Source organism: Phyllostomus discolor, chromosome 3, assembly GCF_004126475.2.
Source record: "Phyllostomus discolor isolate MPI-MPIP mPhyDis1 chromosome 3, mPhyDis1.pri.v3, whole genome shotgun sequence".
Lineage (NCBI taxonomy): Eukaryota > Metazoa > Chordata > Mammalia > Chiroptera > Phyllostomidae > Phyllostomus > Phyllostomus discolor.
The window spans coordinates 186,384,789-186,402,192 of record NC_040905.2 but is presented as its reverse complement, the minus strand read 5'-3'; the positions used below and the strand labels follow the sequence as shown (position 1 = coordinate 186,402,192).

Sequence of the window (17,404 nt, the reverse complement as noted above, 5' to 3'; positions counted from 1 at the left end):
GTCTATGGAGAGGAGAAGGCGGGGGCCTCACACCCCAGGTCTGGCTGAGGGCTTTATCCTAAGGATAAGGGGGTCCTGAGGGCAATGGCAGGGGCGGGGCAGGGGCAGGGTAGAAGCCTGGGCTGGGGCGGGAGGGGGCGAGGACAACAGAGCCACTAAGAGGAAAGGCTGCCCAGGCTGGGCACAGCTTGAGAGAGGGGCAGAGAGCAGGGAGGGACCCTGGGGTGGGGGGGGGGGTCGGGGCGTCGGAGGAGGCGCCTGCCTCCCAGGGCCCAGGGAGCTGGCTCTGGACAGTGTCAGATGTCAGGAGGAGGCGCTCCCTCAGGCTTAATCTCATCAGGTGGAAAGAGGCATTTGCTTGGCTGTCTGTCTGATTCCCTCTGTATTTCCTGTGCGTCTGTGGCAGGGCATCTGTGCTGGACTGGGGGTGGGGGGTGTGGGGAACGGAGGTGGGGCGGGGGCAGAGAGGACCTGTTTTCTACTGGTGGCTGCAGGAGGCCTCTGCTTCCAATGCTGATATGGGGAGGTGAGCATTCAAGGGGGGGGGGCCCATACCACCACCCCTCCCCACCAAGAGCCCCAAGAGCCCCAAGAGCCCCAGTTCCCTGAGCACGGGGCTGAGCTCAGCCGCTGGCTTCTGCTCGGAGAGCCTTGCCAAAAAGACGCACAAATACACTCTTCAGGTTCTTCCTGATCAGCACGGGTTGCTAGCTCTCACTTTGCTTGTCTGCTCCCTCCGTCAACATGGTAAGCACCCGGGGTCAGGGCTTTGTGCCTAGCGGGCTCCCTTGCACTTTCTGATTTGGGACTCGGATCCCCCAAATGCTGGGCCCTTGGCATGTACCTGTCACGCCCTAAATCAAAGCTCAGGGTCCTGTAGACGCTGGGACCACGACAGAGGTAGCAGCAGACAGGTGTTGAGTGCTAAGCACTCACCCAGCATTGCCCCTTGTGCTGTGTGGACTGTCTCACTTAATCATCAGGGCAGTGCTGGGAGACAGGGAGGACCGGGGACTGAGCGGGTTGGCTTTGTTTCCAGCTCAGCTGCCTAGGAGCTGTGTGATTTGGGGCAAGTAACTTAACCTCTCTGTGCCCCAGTGTCCTCATCTGTAAAAATGGGGTGAGAGTGTTTATGGAATTGTTGTGAGGGTTGTTAATACATGGAACCTACTTCACACATAGTAAGCAATGTAAGGGTTAACTATTTGTTGTGGTTGTTGTTGTTGTTACAATGCCTGACTTTCCTGGTGAGGAAGTTACACTAAGTAACGTGCCCAGAGTCACACAGGTGTGATGGACGTGCTCTGTAATCGCGGTGTTCAGCCGGATGCCCAAACAGCCACATGTGGCTGCGGAGCCCTTGAAATGTTGCAGTGTGGAGAAGGAGCTGAAGTTTACGTTTATTTCACTTTAACGTTAATTTAGAAGCCAAGTGGGACTGGCCTGGACAGAGCGGGTGCCTGGGTCACACAGTTGGTGATGAGATTTAAGAGATTCTGATGTGCATTCAAAGTTGCAAATCGCCGCTCTGTGCTCCAGCCGCCTGTCAAGGTCGTGGCCGCTCATCCTGTCCTGCTCTCAGCCGGTCCCCTGAGTGGCGTAAACCTGTGGCAGGCGGTGACTGGGTCCTTCGTCCCCGGCCCCCACCACAGGGCCTGGCACAGAATAGGCACCAAGTAATGATGGAGGAAGGTTAGGGGCTGAATTAAATCATATTCACCTCTCTTTACAAGCCTTCTTGGATTGTTCGCCTTTGCAAAGTTCTGTTTTCTGGTTCAGGATGTTGGGCCCTTTAAGAAGTCAGTTCTAGAGTCTTCTCTTTCCCAGGCAAGCAGCTGTCAGGGTCAGGGTGACTAGGGCTTAGAATCATTTCATGTAAATCTGATCAAGTTTTCTGGAGACTTCTGGGTAGGCGGTAGGGGGACTTCCCTGATCTCAACGCTGGACCCCCTCCAGCCCGGAATTTCCCCCACCCCAGGCAGACTGGGACAGCGTGCCGCCCTCCCTCTGGGGAGGAAGGCCTCTACCTGCTTTGAAGGAGGGAAGAAAACTAGGCCTGAGGGATGAGACCCTCGTCACGCCAGACCTGTTGCTGGCTTGTGGAGGGCAAAAATAAAGGCACCTGTGCCCAGCACTGGCCGCTAACCAGGGCCTGGCCTCAGGGGGACCGAAACGACGGGAGAAAAGACCTGTGGCCGAGACCTGTAGTTTCTTATTTCGGCCCTGGGAGGAAGGAGGGCTCCATGGGCAATGGCTGGTGCAGAACCCTGGCTGACAGCAGGGTGGCCCTGGCTTCCCGGTCCAGAACCCCACTGCCTGTGGGGCGGGGGGGAGGGGGGATCAGAGGCCCTGGTAAGGATCCAGGGTGAACTAGAGAGGGGCTTTCCCAGTCAAGTCTGGGGCCAAGGCTGGCTGGGATCACGGCAAATTCCAGGATGGGTGATAGTCTGTCAGGGATTAGCCTCAAGGTGAGGGACCCGCCCATGACTAGGTGTTTATTGTGTTAATTATTGGTCTCTGTAGAACACCTTCAAATAGAGTGTTCTGTGCTCTTACAGTAATTTTTTTTTTATTTTTTAAAACTAGGAAACTTGTGGTTCTAACCTCCCTCTGTTAACTGCGGCCAACATAAGCGTGGCGTTCGGACTCTCGTGAGGCACGTGTGGGGCTAGTTCGCGCTGACCAGAAGGTCAGGTTTTAAGAGGAAAAAATAAACTAAAACCCCGCACATTAGACACGGAACCCCAAACTTGCAAGGGGACGATGGTGGCCGGCAGCCCCAGACATCTGCCAATCCTGGACGCCCCGAGATCGCATCAGGTAACTTCATTCTTTCCCCGAGGCCTGGAAGAGCACGGTTAGGGAATAAGTTACTATGCTGGTTTGCACCGCACCCAGTGTGGGTTCTCTCGCTGCCACCCCGCCGCTGACCCTTGCCCTGCAGTAACGGAGGGCTGGGCTGGGGACACGGGCCTTTGGAGGCAGGCAGGGTCGTTTCTGCATCTGTCTGTCTGTCTGTCTCCCCTGGCAGAGAGGAGCATGTGGCAGGAACAGGAGCCTCCAGCCAGGACTTGGCTTCTGCGTCCCACCTGCATAGCTCCTACTCCAATGACCTTGGTCAAGTCGCTTCCCCTGTACCAAACAGAGACGACAATCCCCAGGAACGTTGTGAGGGGTGGGACAGCCAGCCAGCCATTCCACTCAGGCATCAAGAACTCCACTCAGCGTGATGGGAAACCCAGAGATAACTAAATCCATTTGGGGGGCGGGGAATTCGCAGCCTGCAGAGCCTAATCCCTTGGCCCCCGGGGCCATGAGGCATTCATGGGACAGAAGCGATGCCACCCCGGCTTTGTGCCACACCTGGGGAGGCCCGCCATGGCTTTGATGTGGGCCCAGCCAGGTGGGACTGGGCAGGACGGGGCAGCCCAGCCTGTGGGCGAGGCCTCGCCGTGCCCAGGGCCCGCGGCGACAGTCCACATTTCCAGCAAGCGCCTGCTTGTGGGGAAAATAAAACTCCTATTCTCAGAATTGCTGAGTCCCGAAACTCGTGCACGCACCGATGTGCACGTGCATGCAGAGTCAAACATCCGCACAGACGCACATGCGCGTGCGTGCACACCACGGGAGTGAGCACACGGTGCACAGGAGCCCCCCCGGTGGATGCAGCCACCCTCGTGGATGTAGCGCCCGTGCACAGATGTGCATGCACAGTGCACACACAGGCACCAAACTTCACCAGCACACTTGCGTGCACACTCCCGTGCCACAGGCAAAGAAAGGGATGGGCAGCCAGCCTGGCTTGGTGCTGCTCCACCCCCCAGTTCTGTAAGTATCCCTCCGTGGTAGCAGGTCTGGAAGAGCCTTGGCCATACAGATAAGGTGGTGGAAGGGGTGGGGTGGGGCGGGGAGAGGAGTGGGCAAGGGGGCAGAAGGTCCTTGATGTTCACTCTGCTCCGCGGCCGGCCAGCTTCACCAGTGGAGGCCAAAGCCCCCTTTCTGGACTGTGTCCACTTACTTTGCTGAGCCTCATTTTCCTTTTGGGTAAAGTGGAGGTGATCCTGGTCATGGGCTGAGGTGGGATCCAGGGTGTCATCATGGTCATGAACTTCGGGAGCCAGGAGCTGGAGGCTGCAGAGATAGCTGGGATCAGCTCCCAGCTCCACTACTTACAGTCATGTGACCTGGGGGGAGGGGTCGCTTTTCACTTCTCTGCCTCAGCCCCTGCACCTGTAGCGGGAAGCCAGGTAGCACCTACCTGTTCAGTTCACACAGGGGAAGCACTTAGAATGGCACCTGGCACATAGCAGCCACCCAGAACTGTGAGTTGTTATTTCCATAGAGGGGACTGTGAGCTCAGGTGGGGCTGTTGCCCCGGCTTCTTGAGGCCCCCTGACCCTGACCCTGAACCTGGGCAGACAGCCGACCTCCAGGTGGGGAGCCAAACCCCAGGCTGTAAATGGAGAGCACTGGGAGTGGCTAGAGGGGCCGTTGACAATCAGCAGATCATGTTGATTTCAGCAGCCGTGACCCACCCCCTTGCCCACAGCCCACCATGGGCGGGCACTCCGGTGCCAAGGCTGGTCGGTCCCCCTCTTTGGCACTTCACTAGCATGCCCTCTCCTCTCCACCCCTGTGCCCCATTTCAGCCCAGGTGACCCTCACTTCTCATTCGGCCCACCCTCTTTTCCTCTCAGTGGTCAGGGAAATGCACCCGAGAGGAAACCTGGTCTCCTCACCCTCCTGCTTTAAGCCTTGCAGCAGCTTCCCTGGGCCCTCGGAGTCCAGGTCCTTGAACGTGGCTCCTGCAGCCGGCTGAGTCCTGCCCTCGCTCACCTCTTCCCTGCAGGCCTCCTGTGTGCCGGCCATGCACGGGCACCTGTTTGCCACACCCCCTGGTGGGGCCTGCATGGGGTGGCGTGTGAGCCAGGATGGGTGGGCTGTGCTCAGTGACAAATAACCCCCGGTCTCATGGCTCACTCCGTACGCCCCTTTCTGCCACGCTGCACATCCACCACGAGTCACTGGGGAGCTGTTCGGCTCTATCCAGTCTCTTGGGGACACCCGGGATGATGGAGGCAGAACCACCTGGAACACGTGGCCTTCTCATCTCTTGCACCAAAGACACCCATTCAGGAGGGAGGGCCACAGGCAGGCCTTACACTTTAGCCTGGAAGTGGCGAATGTCATTGCCGCCTGTGGCCGGACTGTGGATGCCGAACTGCAGGGAGGCTGGGATGTGCGGGAGCGATGGACAGTCTGGTGAGCATTGCCACCAGCCATAGACAGGTCCTTCCCACTCCTGCCGCTGCCCAGAGTGAGATGGGGGGGAGGGGCCTGGAGCTGAGCCTGCTGACTTCTCCCTGCTCTCCCACCCCAGCCCAGGCCTGTGGCAGCTTCCCCAGGGAGGTCTCTGTCCCCACTGTTCCTTTCTGAGAGGACTCCAGGGCAGAGAAGAGCGGGGCTGCCACTCAGCAGGTGGTGGCTTTTATCTTACACTGATTAAATCCCTTTCTGATTCTGTTTCCCTTGTCGAATTGACTGCTAGGAAGCTCAGACCCAAATCTGAGGCCCCCCTCCTCTGTGTGGGGCACCTGGCAGCACACGTTCGGGAGCTTCACTCCCCCACATTCCAGGTGATCCTGTTTGTTCCCGCGTGCCCCCCGCTCCCCATTTCGTCCTCATGGCTTTTCCACTCCCTGCTGTCTCATGCTCCCTCTCTCTCTGTACGGCCTCTTCCATCCTCTCTGGGATCAGACGGCATTCATCAGTCCGCCCCTGCCTTCTGTGCTGCTTCCTGTAGCTCCGGCAAATGCAGCCAAAAGGGAGCGTGGAAAGGTCTGGGCTTCCCAGGACAGACCTGCCCCTGTGAGGCAGGTGGGCTGCCTGTCAGGGCGTGGCCCGGGGCTCAGGCCCTTGGTCGCCATGACTTCCTGAGGTCAGCAGTCTGATCTTGTGCCTTTGAACTGAGCACAGAGAAGAGAGCCTTTGGGGTCAGCTGCCCAGGCTGGGCAGATGCCTTCTTTGTCCGGACCCCGTAGGTATGCAGCCACTCTTGTCTCCCCCTGGGCAGTTCCCAGGGCCCGGGGTGAGCAATGCCCTGTGCTGGGCCCCCCTGGAGCGGAGCCCAGGCCTCCGGTCTCGGGACCCTCCAGCTGGTAGAAAAGTTGAAGCCTGACACCAAACTCCAGATCAGGGCGGACGGCGTCAGGGACCTAAGGGCAGGGAGGGGAGACGCTGTGGGGAGCAGAGCGGAGCAAGATCTCTGCTACTCGAGGCGTCGAAGAAGACCCTGGGAGCTTGGGAGCCGGCCATAGGAGGATGTGGGCTTGCGGAGAGGGGTGCAGGCCACTGGTGGCAGGGGAGGCAAGCCAGGCAGAGGGAAGGGCCAGGGCGAAGGTCCCAGAGCACTGGAAATGCAGGAGCAGACCCGAGGGAAGGAAGCGGGGTGGTGTTCTTCATCTGGAAGGTGCCCTTTAGAAGATGAGCAAGGAAAAGTCAGTCTCGGAATATGGGGTGGGACCCAACCAGGAGGCCTTGAATGACAGGCTGAGTTTGTCCTTGAACCTGTAGGGCAGCCATGCAGGGTGATGGGGGCGGGGGGTGCCGGGGGGGTAAGGAGTCCACCAGGCTCGGTATCCAGAGGATCCCTCTGGCCTCCACGGGGAGCGTAGATGGGAGGCTCCGGTGGGGCCACTGGGGTTGGGGGTGAGGGGCTGGGCCTGAGCAGCAGGAGGCTGAGGGGAGGCCACTCACGAGGCCTAGACCCTCTTCCAGGCCCTGCTGGCCTCCACTGGTGTCCTCTTCACTCACATCACCCAACCTATATGCTTACAGTGTGTGTATAGTTGGTTGTTTTTTTTTTAACATCTCCTTGTTGATCTTGCCAAACTATTGGTAATTCCCCAAACATTCCATATTTTCTTCTATCTCGTGGTCTTTTCTCGAGCTGTTCCATCTGCCTGGGACACCTCCCACCTGCTCTCTCTTGTCCTGCCAACATGGGTAACTCCTACTTGACCTTCAAATCACAGCGCACGTGTCACTTCCTCTGGGAAGCCCTCCCTAACTGCCATGTACAAACCTCCATTATTACCTAAATCCCCCTGCATCCCAGTGGCCTGGTCTCCCCCTGTGGCCTCACTCACAGGACCCTTTGGTCCTGTAAGGCTGGGCTTGGACTTACTCTTTCCAAAACCCCAGTGCCTGGTGCAGGCCTGGTCACACGGTGACACTCAGGAAATACTGAGGGAACAAACACGAGGCTGGATGAGAAGCCAGGACAGCTCAGGATGCCTGGGTGACAACAGTGGTGGCCATAACTGTTGCTGTTGATCGAGGGCTCCGAGTGTGTCACCGAATTTAATCCTCATGACAGGTCTGTGAGAAGAACACTTTCGTCGTTCCCATTTTACAGATGAGAAAACGGAGGGTTCTAACGTTTAGCCACTTGCCTGCCCAGCTGGCAAGAGGCAAAGCTAGAAGTGGAGCACAGGCAGGCTGGCTCCAGCGGACCCAACGTGACCCCCGACCCCGGTGGGGCTGGGAGGGGACGGGGTGGCTAGTCTGTTTGGCGAGACGGTGGACTGGGAATGTGGTAAGGTCTCTCTATGGTTTTTCTGCTTTTTTGTCTTCACGTCGGAGGGATGAAAAGCAGACTAGTCAGCGATAACCGTACATCACCTCACCAGGTCTGCAGAAGGAGCCACCGTTACAGCCTGTTCACTTGGGTGACCTCTGTGGCACGCCACTTTCATGGTTGTGCCCCCTTGTATTCCCAAGGTGGGACCCCCGTGTGTCCCCCAGTCAAGGCAGTGAGCCTCACGCTCCTTCTGTCCTGCTGGTCCCCCACAGATGTCATGGCATCCCCAGTACCGGAGCTCCAAGTTCCGCCACGTCTACGGCAAACCGGCCAGCAAGGAGAACTGCTACGACTCGGTGCCCATCACCCAGAGCGTCCAAGACAACCACTTCTGCGCCGTGAACCCCCACTTCATCGCGGTCGTGACTGAGTGTGCCGGTGGCGGGGCCTTCCTCGTCATTCCCCTGCACCAGGTAAGGAGGCCCGGGGGGCTCAGGCCCACATAGCGCCCCGGAGGCAGCTCAGGGCCGAGGGAAGGTAGGAAAGAGCCTGGCTTTCTGCCACCACGCGTGGGTTCGAGTCCTAGACCGGCCCTGTGACCAGCCTCGTGACCTTGAATAGGCCATTCCCCCTCTGTGAGCCTTGGTTTCCTCACTGGGAAAAACATACCTCTCCCGGGATTTCAGCAGCTGTTCCTGGGATTTTCCCTCCACCCCACTGCCAAATAATTCACTCCTGAATAAAACACAATTATTTTTTCACCTTCACCCCAGGATATGTTTATTGATTTTAGAGAGAGGAAAGGAGAGAGAGAGACAGACAGACAGAGAGACAGAGAGTGGAGAGAGAGACAGAGGTCGGCCGCCCTTCGAACGCACCTCGACCTGGCATCAAACCCACAAGCCAGGCACGTGTGCCCTGACCAGGAATCGAAGCCCCAGCCTTTTTGGTATACAGGATGATGCTCCAACCAACTGAGCTACCCGTCCAGGGCAATAAAATATCACTCTTAATGCACTGCCAGGCTCACACAACATCTGACAAATCTCCAAAGCCACCTTCCGTCCCCTGAAAGGAAAACAAACCTTAAGCCAAAATCCGCAGTGGGAGAGGAGAGCGGTGTGTGAGCGGGCAGAACGGGCTTGTCCTGAGACCAAAGGTTATTTAACCGTGGAGGCCGGGCCACAGGCATTAGCTGATATTTGACAGTTTTCAACCCCCTAAATGGCAGTCTCACATAGAAAAAGAAATAAAACCACTATTATTTATAGACGTGATTGACTCCATAGAAACACAGAATGTGTAGTCAAATCCTGAGAGAAACAACAGGAATATTTGGAAGGTGGTTGGATTAAAAAAAACAGAATACAAAAGCGAATTGCATTGTCACATGCCAAGAATGCTCCGAAAGCGTGCACATTCGCATCGGGAAAGCAGAGTGAAGGCCTGGGAGTGGACGAGCAAGCCTCAGGAGGAGCGCGTTTCTGAGAGACCGGTGTTCGTGACCAGGCAAACGGAAATGCGTACCGTGTTCACGAACAGCCCTTCTTCCTCCCTCCCCCGAACCCCCACACCCCTCTCCTGCTTAGGACACACCCACAGCCTGTTTTCCCCGCTTAGGACACCGCGCTCTGAGTACTTGGAATGGGAGTCATTGGTGTTCTGCTAGTACAGAACACCAATGACCTGGAAGAGCAGGTGCGCTTTGTTTATGCATATATCACATCGTGGGAACACAGTTGCTGCTCGTAAATTGTCAGGGAGCACCCAATGATTGTTCATCCAGACGAATAGGGAGCGCGCCATTGGCCAAGGGCAGAGGCATGGAGGCGGGGCTGCGTGTGGACTGTCCAGGGAACTACGCAGGGGGCTGTCTGGCCGGAGCAGACGGATCAGACCGGCACCGTGTTTGGGGGAGGGAGGAGAGTGCCCCGGGAAGGGCTGGGGCAAGCTGAGCAGGGCCTCAAAGGCCAGGAGGAGAAGCGTGAGCTGCGTCCTAGAGAGATGAACGTTTTCAAGCCGGGAAGGGTAGGTGCCGAAGGCCGGGGCGGGCAGGCCCCCTAGAAATGGCCTGTTTGGCTGCTCTTCCAAGTTCCGGATGCTTTTCAAAGATTCTGTGCACCAAACGAAGTGCGTTTTTAATTACACATTAACATGGTTGCCTGACTTTTATTACCCAGACCTTTTCAGAACTGCCACGGTTTCTAACTCCCATGAAATGTTCAGTAGACATAGGTACGGACAGCTGACATGAAGAAGATAAATTGGTTTGAGGTGATGGGATGTGACCTGGGGGGCAGTGAGGAGACCAAGCGTGGATAGGCTCAGAGAAGGCCTTTCTGGGGAGGTGACCTTTGGGCAGGCAGCCCCTGGAAGGTGGAGAGGCGGCGTGCTCAGAGAAATGAACAGCAAGTGCAGAGGCCCTGCGGTGGGAGTGGGTGGGGCGTTTGAGAAACACCGGCGGGTTGTCTGTCACCTGGGCAACAGCTGGGAAGGCAGTGAGAGAGGGGAGCGGGGCTGGGGCTGTGCGGGCCCTGTAGGGTCAGGGCGGGAGCCCCCTCTGTTCTGTGTCCCGCAGGAAAGCCCCTCGGGAGGGTCGAAGTGCGGTTGTCCTGTGCAGCCGGGTCTCGGGTGTGATGCGCAGCTAATTCCCGTTGGGCTTTTGGAAGTAGTCTCATGAATGGCTTGAGGGCACATGTTGGTGGCTGCTGTCACAGGCTTCTCGGGGTCTGGCACAGCGGGAGCTGGGAGCCTCAAGTCAGAGCATGGGTTCAGATTCAGATTCAGCTCCCCGAAGGAGCTGGGGGTCTGTCTTCCAGCGAGCTCCAGAGTGGCCAGAGGAAGGACAGGGGGCCCCTGAAATCTGAATCTCAGACGAACACCAGATAACTTTTTGTTGCTTATTTGTCCTTTTAATTAAACGATTTTGTTTTGAGGTCACTGTACATTCACATGCAATTGTAAGGAATGACAGATTTCTGTGACCCCTTCACCCAGTTCCCCCCAATAGAGCACAATAGCACTGCAGGGATACTGACATCAGGACAATCAGATACAGAATATCGGCCTTGCTGAGTCGCTCAGTTGTCTGGGGCTTTGTCCCGTACACCAAAAGGTTGCAGGTTCCACCCCCGGTCAGGGCACATACATAGGTTGTGGGTTAGGTGGGGCTCATATGGGAGGCAACTGATTGATCTCTCTCTCTCCCTGCCCCGCACTTCCTCTCTCTCAAATCAATAAAAAAAAGTATATATCTATCCTCGGGAGGAAGGATAAAAAAGATACAAGAGTGTTGCCAGCCTCACAAAGACCTCCCACGTTGCCCTTTTACAGCCCACCACTCCCCTCACGCCCACTGGCATCTCACCCTTGACAACCACTCATCTCTTCTCTGTCTCTATGCTTTCAGGCAGTTTTAAGATTGTGGTATGAATGGAACCACATAGTATGTCACCTTTTGGGCGTGACCTTTTTCATTCAGCATGAAAGACCCGTCCAAGTTGCTGCGTGTATCAGTAGCTCGTTTTTTTTTGTTGCTGAGTGGTATTCCGCGGTGTGGATGCACCGCTGTTTGTTTAACCCTTCGCCCGCTGGAGGCCGTCGGGATTCTTTCCAGTTCGGGGCTGTTGTGAATCAAGCTGCCATAAACATTTGCCCACGGGTTTTTGTGTGAACATTGAGTTAAGTCTCCATTTCTGTGGGATAAATGCCCAGAGCACAGCGATGGGTCATAAAACACATTTAGTTTTATGAGAAGCTGCCAAGCTATTTTCACGAAGAATTTCTCAGTACAAGTAGAATATCGTATGGGATGTACTTATACTGAACATAACATTTGTTGTTTACCTGAAATTCAAATATCCCTGGGCACCTTGTGTTGTTTTAATAATTCCGGCATCTCTTCTTCCGGGTGGTGCCAATGCTGCTGGTTTGCGAAGTACATTTCAGGAGCTAGACTGCCTTCTAGTTATTTTTTACAACTGTGAAGAAATTCTAAACACAAAAGTAGATTAAGGCCGTGGCCTGGTGGCTCAGTTGGTTGGAGCTTTGTCCCGTACACCAGAAGGGCGTGGGAACCGACTGATGTTTCTCTCTCTCTCTCTCCCCCTGCCTCTTGCCCCCCCCCCCCTAAAATGAGTAAAAACCGTATCCTCAGGTGAAGATTTTTTTTAAAGTCTCTCAAAAAGTAGATTGAAAACAATATAATGAACTTTCCTATACCCAGATTCTACAATTGTCAAGACTGCCACTCTTGCTTCATCCATTTCCCCCTGCCAAAGTACTTTAAAGCAAACCCTGGGCATTTTGTCGTTTTGTCCCTACACACCTCAGTGTGCGGCTCCAGAGAACAAGCACATTTCCTGACTCGACCACAAGGCCGGGGTCACAGCGCTGACACCAACTCCTGTGTCGCCTGGTTCCCCCTTCAGGTGAAACATCATTGATTGTCTCCTAAATTCCTCGTGTGTTTGAGTCCAGGTCCAGAACAGCCCACACATTGCATTTGGTTGATATTTTCTGAAGTGAGCACATCCAGGGTGACGGAGCAGGAACGAGAGGCTGCGAGAGGGAAAGGACGCAGGTGCTAGTCCCATCCCCCGGCACTGACGCTGGACAGACGGGACGGTGTTGATGCTGATGCCGTCATTGGCCCATTTTGTAGGGAGTATTGCCCCATTGTGCAGATGAGGCTGCTGAGGCCCAGGGAAGACGAATTCCCCTAGGACCCTGGGCAGCAGGGGTGAGGACCCAGATGTGGCCCAGACCCGTGCTCCTTGTCGGCTCCTTGTCATCCCTGCCAGGGATGACATTCCATCCAGGCAGAGAAGTGTCAGTAAAGAGGGTTGTGTGCCCCCTGGCTGGTGTGGCTCAGTGGACTGAGTGCCAGCCTGCGAACCAGAGGGTCACTGGTTCAATTCCTGGTCAGAGCACGTACCTGGGTTGCAGTGGAGCCCCCAGTTGGGGGCTTGCGAGAAGCAACCAGATTGGTGTTGCTCTCCTTCTCTTTCTCCCTCCCTTCCCCTCTCTCTATAAATAAATAAAATCTTAAAGGGAGGAAGGGAGGGACAAGGTAGCTAAGTATTTCCTGGAGTGTCTGCGGTGGAAGGTGCCTGGCCTCACCATAATGTCCCAGAAATTTTTCTCACAAGGGCTAGGCTGCCCCAGGCGGTGTCAGGTGTCCCAAAGGGAGTGACTCCAAGCCTGGGCCCTTCCTTCTGCAGGCCGCGACCCGGGTGAGCCTTGGGAGGGAGGCGCCTGCAGCCTTGGCAACAGAGGGCTGTTCTCAGGAGAACAGGGCGCAGTGGGAGGGTCTGGGGACAGGCCTGCCCCAGCCTGGGGATGTGCCAGACTGGGCCCCTGACCCTGGGGCCGGGCTGGCAGCAAGCAGATCCACCTCTTGAAGGGCAGAAAGGTGGACTTTGCTGTGAGGTGTGGAGAATGGAGAGGAATGAAAGCAAGACCAGGCAGTGGGGTAGTCTGTTTTCTGTTTTTGTTTTTTTTTGTTTTGTTTTGTTTTAGTCTCTTTCAGTTCTATGGATCTGTTTAGCCTGGAAAAGAACCCGCTCAAGGAATGGGTCCTCTGCCTTCAAATTTCCCAGGCACTGGCCTGGGAGCAGGTGGAAAAGGTGTCTAGGAGAGCTCAGAGGACAGAACTAGGGCCAGAAGCAGCAGTGAGGGGAGTGGGGGGGCCACAGGGAGGCCACACCAGGCCGGAAGTAGGAAGAGTTTTCTCACAGGAAGTGTGGTCCGAAAGTGGAACAAACCACCTGGGTAGGAAGTGAGCGCCGCATCTCTGGAGGTGACCAAATGGAGTTACCAGATAACCTCTGTGGTTCACCATTTCCAACCCCCGATGTGGGATTCTGCGGCAAACCATCTTCATGCTCATCTCTGACTCTCTAAGTTGTGGTTCCTTCACATGTGCAAACGTGTTCCTTGGAGAGTGAGAGTGTGCTTGAGTTCGTCAGTTGGAACGTGGTCCAGGCATCGAGTGACTCAGTGAGGTGTCCCTGGAGCGAATGCCCATCGGCTGGGCGGGAAGAGATGGGAGTCCCTCTGCAGAACGGTGTGGCCTCAGACCGGTACATCCCCGGGCCCCTGAGACATTCTGAACAGCAACAAACCTGGACAGTTGTGGTCGTCAGCTCCGATGAATTTGTACTGGCAGATTTACTGAGAACTTAGCACTCGCCAGCCACTCTCTTAAGCACTTTGTGTGATTTAACTCATTTAGTCCTCATACCCACCTTGTGGGGTCCTGCTATTTCCGCCGTTTTGTAACTGAGGCCCAGAGAGCTGAGATCCCTTGCCCAGGGTCGCACAGTGGTGGCTGTTACAGCAGGAATTCAAACTCAGGAAGCCCAAGTCACCCCACCCACCTAACTAACCTCTTCTCACACCGTGCACACTGCCCCTGCCCACCCGCCCACCTCTGCTCTGGGCTACTGGTGGGGGGGTCCCTTGAGGCCATGGCTGTGATATTATTGTAGGAGGGCTCTGCCATCCAGGCAGCTGAGGCCTCCCCACTCCACCTGGCTCTGCCCTCCAGGGTCCTACAGTCCTGCGTGATCCGTCTGCAAGGAGCAGCTGGTGAAGGCTTGGAGGCAGAGCCCCTCCAGCTGAGCAGGCGGCTCCCACACCCAGGCCGGGCTCTCTGCGGTCTGTGCAGAAAGCAGTTGTGTCTCCCCTGCCTTAGAGCTTGTGTCCCCCGTAAATTGGGGGCCTGCTCCGGGCTGACTGTTGGCCTAAGGGACAGAGGGCGGAAGTGGTCTCCTGATTATAAATGTTCCTGCTCGGACAGGGCTTTTAGCAGCTCAGTCAATAGCCCTTCAGACAGGCTAATGCCTGTTAATGTGGGTCCTCAGCACAAAACCTCTTAGGCTCAGAGAGGCCTGCCAGTCTCAGGGGAGGGCCAAGCTGCATGGGGCTGGGCCTCTGCTCTGGGAGGCCTGGGAGGAGCACTGGCCCAAGCCCAGCCCTGAGGAGCTGCCCTGGGGAGCCATGGCCGCCCTGGGAGCTGGGGTTCTGCATGGGGCTCCTGGGCAGTTTGCCTGCTGTCAGCCGAGGCTGGCCCACACTCAGCTCTTCCACGGCACATGCAGGACAGAAACCGAGGCACAGCCCTGGGCCCCAGGATAGAGATAAAGGCCCTGAGAGCAACTGGGTGTGCCATAGCCCATCCAGCACTGCTCACGCCCTTTGACCCAGGAAGTGATCCAAGAGGAGGGAAAGGCTGTGTATAGGAGGTGGGGATGGGGGTGCACCAGATGCTGACTCAGGGAGGGCTGGGGCTCTCCCTCAGCACAGGAAGGATGCCACAGACCCCCACTTGGGGTCAGAGCCCTGGGCAGGACCCTGCACACATGACCCCAGGCAATGCCTCCTCCAGCCTGAGGTCAGGGAGAGAGTACGCGGTGCACTGGTGGTGCCCGCCCCCGCCACCAGGCGGGTGCAGGAGCTGTGCTGCATTTACTGTTCCTGGTCTCTTGGAGCCCTTCAAGTTCTGCAGTTTTATAGCAAATGTTTGGCTAATCCAGCAAAGACCTATCCTTTCAGAAAGTCTGGAGTTTTATCTTAAATACTTTTGTATTGAAAAATTTACAGTTTTTATGGGAAGTTTGGCAGGGTGGATTTTAAAGACATAGATGATAGCCCTGGATGGTGTGGCTCAGTTGGTTGGACTATTGTCCCATAGACTCAAGGGTCAGGGGTTCAGTTCCCAGTCAGGGCACACACCCATGTTGTAGGTTTGATCCCTGGTTGCCATGGGTACAAGAGGCAGCCAATCAGTGTTTCTCTCTCCCTCTCTCTCTCTCTCTCTCCCTCCCTCCCTCCCTCCCCTTCCCTCCCTCCCTCTCTACCTTCCCCTCTCTCTGAAAGCAATGAAAAAAAGATGTCCTGAGGTGAGGATAAAAAATAAGCTAAAAAAGGACATAGATGATAAAACCACCCGTTCATCTCCCCATCTAGAGCTGTGCTGTGGTTACTAACCTTCCATGTGTTTTTGTCTGGTTTCCCCTGCACGGCTGTGTGCACAGACCATGACACGTCGAGTCCCAGCCGCTCTGGTCTGAGCCTTAGCCCGTGCGGGACGCCGCCATCTGGCTTTCCGCGCACAGCATCTCAGTTTACCCCATGACGGCCCTGTAGCGAAGAGATGATTCGTCACGTTTTATAGATGGTGGAAAGAGACTTGCAAAATTTGACACGGTCAGGTTTCAGTTCTCGAGAGCTCACCCGATGACAGCCGGCAGAAGTCCTGGAGCCTGGGCGAGGGGTCCACGGCTGGGCCACGGTCCCTGCAGACCCCCACCAGGGCCCAGCTCTGGGTGCTGCCCCTACTGCGGGGGCTGGGAGGAGGGGTGCGCTCTCTTCCCTGCTCAGGGACCCGATTTGTTCAGCCATGGAGAAGGCAGAACTATCTGAAAGAAATGGAACTTGTGCCCACCTGCTTCCGTGTCACTGTCACACAAGTCCAATTCCATTCTTTTCCCTCTCTCTCTGAATATGTATATGAAGGAATAATATTTTTTTCTGAAAATTTTTAGGGTAAATTATATACCATATTTTTCGGACCATAAGAGGCACCTAGGTTTTAGAGGAGGAAAATAGGGGAAAAAAATTTTGAAGCAAAAAATGTGGTAAAATATTTAATAACATAAATAACATAATATTTCACCAGTGTAAATGTAAACGGAACTCGACAGCAGCATTAACAGCCATTACTCCTCCCAACGTGGGCGGGGATGGAGGGGGTGCGTCTTGTAGTCCGAACAGTACAGTACACCTTTGCCCTTTACCCCTAAGTACTTGTTTCCTAAAAATGGGAATATTCTCTAAGAATATTACCACAGTATGTTGTCAACTTCCCATTGTAACAGTACTTTAATCTACTGTTATTTTTCCCGTTTGTCAAATAACGTCCTTTATCGAGTCTCCCCTCCAGTAATGGGCGCTGTCTAGGGTGAGCTGTCTAGTCCCCCTTTTTGTGGCTGAGTGCCGTGTTGGGCATCCTATTTCTGAAGGGGAGCCCAGGACCTCCACCTGTGTTTGCAGACCTGCTATGACCCAGACGTAAAGCCCCCACAAACCCAGGGCTCGGCTGTCTGCCCCCCAGTTTGCCCGACCGGACAGGGAAGGCCTGTGTCTGTTCTCAGGCAGCCGCCCTCTTCGCAGTCTTGTTAGGCAAGGCCAGAGGCCACCACAGCGCCTTTGCTCAGTCTCCACTGCACACAGTCTCAGGATGTCCCACAAAAGTGTGGAGGTCTCTGCAGAGCTGGGGAGGTGAGGGGACAGGCAGTACATATTCCCGGAGTTCACTCTGTTCCTGAACGCCCCTGTTTTAAAATCCCGAGACTGCGGATTCTGTGAGGTCAGACACTGGGTCTCGTGCTCACCCAGCCCCTCGCCTAGTGCCTGTCCCCCGAGTTCCTCCTAAGGGTTTGCCGAGTGAGGGACTGTCGGCCAGTTTTCCTCGCAGCTGCCTCTTTCACTTAGATACGAGAGGGGTCGGGGCCTCCTGGTGGGGGTGCCCAGAACAGTGGCGATGGTGGGTGTGGGCCCAATCTGTTCTGTGTTCCGCCAGGACCATGCAGCGTAGTGTGCAAAGTGAGTGTGTCGGTCCCTGCCACCTCCAGGTTTCTGTGCCCACCCCACGTGGCTGCCCCACGACCCAGGAAACACCACAGTCTGTCACTGTGGTTGGAAATTTCAGCTCCAGGGCTACACGGCCTGGGCTGTGGGACCCATGAGTCCCTCCGTGCAGGAGCAGGGGAGCAGGGAATGGGGGAGTGCGGTTCACATACCGTAACACTCGCCATT

At 55.9% G+C, this 17,404-nt stretch overlaps 1 protein-coding gene across 2 annotated transcripts in view; it reads left to right on the top strand.

The window, feature by feature from the left end:
• The window catches only part of CORO2A (coronin 2A), a 46,187-nt gene that overhangs the window by 16,610 nt on the left and 12,173 nt on the right, over positions 1 to 17,404 (top strand). Inside the window, exons 1-2 of one of the 2 annotated variants that reach the window (XM_036021962.1) lie at positions 2,788 to 2,820; positions 7,855 to 8,055. In XM_036021962.1, the coding sequence (XP_035877855.1) occupies positions 7,855 to 8,055 (201 nt within the window). In that variant the 5' untranslated portion in view covers positions 2,788 to 2,820. Of the gene's footprint in view, positions 1 to 2,787; positions 2,821 to 7,854; positions 8,056 to 17,404 lie in introns of those variants that run through there. The other variant, XM_036021963.1, reaches the window with a different exon arrangement.